This window comes from Frankliniella occidentalis, unplaced genomic scaffold, assembly GCF_000697945.3.
Source record: "Frankliniella occidentalis isolate FOCC.00 unplaced genomic scaffold, Focc_3.1 Scaffold36, whole genome shotgun sequence".
NCBI lineage: Eukaryota > Metazoa > Arthropoda > Insecta > Thysanoptera > Thripidae > Frankliniella > Frankliniella occidentalis.
This window is the reverse complement of record NW_026267166.1, coordinates 2,448,962-2,452,951: the sequence shown is the minus strand read 5'-3', so window position 1 is coordinate 2,452,951 and position 3,990 is coordinate 2,448,962. Positions and strand designations below refer to the sequence as shown.

General features: G+C 37.3%; 1 protein-coding gene across 1 annotated transcript; it reads right to left on the bottom strand.

The window, feature by feature from the left end:
• Positions 1-58: 58 nt before the first annotated feature.
• On the bottom strand, positions 59-3,899 carry LOC113208071 (glycine--tRNA ligase). Its single transcript, XM_026424914.2, has 12 exons — positions 3,559-3,899; positions 2,921-3,125; positions 2,706-2,847; positions 2,306-2,617; positions 1,916-2,228; positions 1,669-1,833; positions 1,447-1,573; positions 1,213-1,339; positions 929-1,124; positions 753-846; positions 491-675; positions 59-391 (listed from the first exon to the last, which is right to left on the bottom strand). The coding sequence occupies exons 1-12, from the start codon at positions 3,796-3,798 to the stop codon at positions 290-292; spliced, it is 2,208 nt and encodes a 735-aa protein (XP_026280699.1). The 5' UTR covers positions 3,799-3,899; the 3' UTR covers positions 59-289.
• Positions 3,900-3,990: the final 91 nt, after the last annotated feature.

Here is a 3,990-nt window from a genome sequence, read left to right as displayed (position 1 = left end):
TAAACTAGCTTCTATACAATAAAAACATAAAACACTGCTACAAACATGACACACCCAATGCATTTCATACAGGTACAATGATTCATTGAAAGCACACCCTGAACCCTCTAATAAATACGTATAATAATAAAATCTGAAAAAATTTCACTGGTTTTTCATTAGAGACATTACACAGATCCATTGACACTTCTCAAATATTCAGAGGAAAATAATAAATATCAAGTATGAAGAAGCAGCAGCAGTATACATACAAAACAGGAACAAAACTTGTGCAAAGCAAAGTCTGACTTCACTCTTTCACTTCACCTTGTTTAGGATATTTAGCTTCTACTTCAGCCCATCGTCTTCTACCAATAGCAAGATCCTTGACAATATCAGGCAATTCAGCAAGCTAAAAGAGATGTGATGAGGATTAATATGGGCACGCACAAAAACATGCATGTACTAAAAGGTGAAAGATGTTTAAGATTTTTGGTCATTATTGTCTTACCGGAATCCTCACTTGCTGACAAGAATCTCTTTCTCTCAAGGTGGCAGTTGAGTCTTTCAAGGTGTCAAAGTCAATAGTGATACCAAAAGGAATAGCAATTTCATCAGTTCTGGCATATCTGCGACCAATAGATCCAGCAGAATCATCTACTTTGTGTGATACATCAAGCAGCAGCAAATTTTGGGCTGCAAAAACAAAACAAGACAGTAAGTAAACAAAAAATAAGAGAACCCACTTAATAATAAGATGCAAAGGAACTTACACAGCTTCTTAATAATAGGAGTGAAGTCAGGGTTGTTAAGGAGAGGCAGGAGAGAACATTTGTAAGGCGCAACCACAGGGGGTAATGAGAAGAACTGAAAATGAGATTTGCTGTTAAGTAACAATTACCAAGGAATTAACAGTACAAAGTTAAAGTGAATCAAACATGTAATTTACCGTTCTCTGTTCGTCACCCTCACGGGTTTTGAAATTGTGCTCAAAAATGGCATACATGATGCGCCCAATACCAAATGAAGGCTCAATTACATTAGGAATTATTTCTTCTACATGGACTGTCTTCTGATATTTCTTAACTTCAACATGGTCTTTGGTCAATTTAACATCCTTGCCATCAACAGCAAGAGTATAGAGGCTGTAACAAAAAAGACAGATTAACATTTGAAATTTTTTTTCTTTATGTTGAATGTCTCAGTTAAGAAAGTCACAATATTTTTAATTACTTAGTCTCTGCCAACTGCTTTGCTAAATCGTCCACTGCATTCTTATCCAGAGCAGACAGAGCATCCATCACTTGTTTGGCTTCTTTTTTGAATTCCTTTCCTAAAGCCCCCTTGTTAGGCATAGCCTCTGCAAAATAGCAATGATATCCATTATTAAAATTAACCTTCATGATTTCTTAAGGATAATCTTCATTAATTTTTCCAAACTCATTTTAAGAATGCATTCAAACCTACCTACAACATCAATAGTCTGTGGTTCTGGTAGTTTCTTTTCAGCAGCTAAACGCACACCTGTAGCTTTAGTGTGTTGTGTTAAATCAAAAGCTGATCGATCAGCACAGCCAACACACTCAACCCAGCCCTAAAAATATCATATAAAGGCGAACAATAATGAATGTTTTTTAAAGTACATTAAATCAAAGAAAATTCAATTCAGAGCATTGATTAAAAACTTACATATGATGTTAAGCACTCCGCATCCCAACAGTCACATGCATAATGGGCCATTTCATTGCTCATGTGCTGTCTAAACCGAAGTTTGGCAGAATCCACTCCAACTTTGACAAGGAACTGGTGAATACGTGCCATAAAGTAGCCGAGAGTCTGATTTGCCACTAGACCCTACTCAAAAATGAAAATTAGTACATTGAGTTTAAGGATGTTAGATACAAATATGAAGGCAGATATTGGACTAAAATTTTACCTTCTCCACTGCATCACCAATTTTAACAGCTTCAGCTGATTTACCATCCATTTGATTACATGCTGAATAGAGCATTAAAGTAGTGTCTTTCACACTATCAAACTTGGGATGAGCCTTATCATTTGGATCACAGAAGTGCTCAATTTCAGCCATAGTAAACTCACGAACTCTTATAAGACCAGAGCGAGGGGAAATCTCATTTCTGAAGGCATTCCCAATTTGAGCAGCGGCAAATGGCAACTTGCCTTGGTTGAATTCCAATAAACGTTTAAAGTTTACAAATATGCCTTGGGCTGTTTCGGGCCTCAAAAACCTGAACACCAAACATTCAAGCTTATAGTTACAGCATGAATTAAGGAATGATCCAGCCATCTAACTTTTGTTACTTACCCTTTCACAAGTCCAGATGGGCCAATCTGGGTAGCAAACATCAGGTTGAACTCAATAGGCTCAGTAAGATCATTGTTGGTAAGAGGAGCTTTGATATTGAATTTCTTTAAAATATTGGCCATTTCATCTTTTGTCATTCCATCAAGTTTCACAACAATATCAGTGCACTCTGCTTTAAGTTCCGAAGTAGCTGTTTTTTCTGAAGCTAGCTTTTCAAGGTGAGCTTTGATTAGGTGATCAAGCCGGAAGCAGTTGCCGTTCTTAACATCCTTCACCATCAGATCAGCAAATCTGTCTACATGTCCGGAGGCCCTGAGTGAACAAAATTAATAGAATAGATACGAGAAAATTCAAAGCTAAATCCAATACACACTAATATGGCTCTATAAAATTGACTCACTTTAAAACAGGTTCTGGTGTTAAAATAGAACAGTCAACCTCCAGCATCTGTTCTTCCAAAACAAAGAAGCTTCGCCATGTGTTTAACATATTTGCCTTCATAGCACATCCCATTGGTCCGAAGTCAAATTGACCTGTGATGCCTGTTCCAAACATTAATATATTAAACCTATTTAAAAAATAGAAACTACAGACACTAGATGAAATCGAACATACCTCCATAAATGGCAAAGGACTGGTCAAAGAAGAATCTCCTTTTAAGAAGATCTTCCATTTTAGCTCGGTCAAAAGTAGCAACATTTGGGATGAGGGAAAGTTCCTTGTCCTCGAGGATCTTCTTACGTGCTTTCAGTTCAACGACAGCTTTCTTGACATCCAGGTCAGGAGCTCCTGACTGCTTCAAGCTACGAACTAAGTCACCCTAGAATAAAGATTTAAGACATCAATAACTTAAATAACATGAACAATTTGACCTTTGTGGAGTATCAGTTACAATGTCTAACAATTCTTTTGACCATTTGTTAAACATGCACATCAAAAGTGTCCAAAAAACATAATAAATAAAGTCATTTTCATTCAACTCATTTTTTCTATGGACAAAAATTTGCATCAGTCGCAGTAGATACAAAGAACAAGAATAACCAAAAACTAAATGTTGGATATTGTAGCCAAGGTTGATTTTACGGTTTCAATGGGGCAAGGTATTAATTATTGTGAAATATGTGAAATCGGAACTAGAATGGAAGAAATGGATTGAATGGAAACCGGCATAACCAAGTGCTGTGCCTGACTGATGTCAACCGGGCGGATGTATGTGTAACACATACTTGCAATCGAATAAAAAATGGACCAACCTGTTCTTTAACAGCAGCTCTTAAGGGCGCTAAGGCCTCTTCAATTTTAGGGTCAGCCATAATTTCCCACGGCAACAAACGTAAAGTTCTGGTTTTCTTGGTGGTGCCCCAAAGCTGCCGTTCTCCTTTGCGGGACGCAGCACTGCTGACAGCGATGGATCGGACGAGTTGAGGGAAGTGTCTCTCTTTACAGGCCAGACCAATGAAAGCTATTCGTGACAGCGGTGACAAGATTTTCATTTCACGCTGAGCCCCTTAAAATTTTTCACAGAAATACAACATGTAAAAATATGTTAGAAATGTGTAAAACATAACCTAAAAACTTGCCACGACCTCACACAGCAGTGTCTGCCAACACAGCTTAAGTGGAGAAATATAAATGTGGTATGTAATTGTTGTTAAAAGATATTTTTGCAAGAATAGTATCTCTTA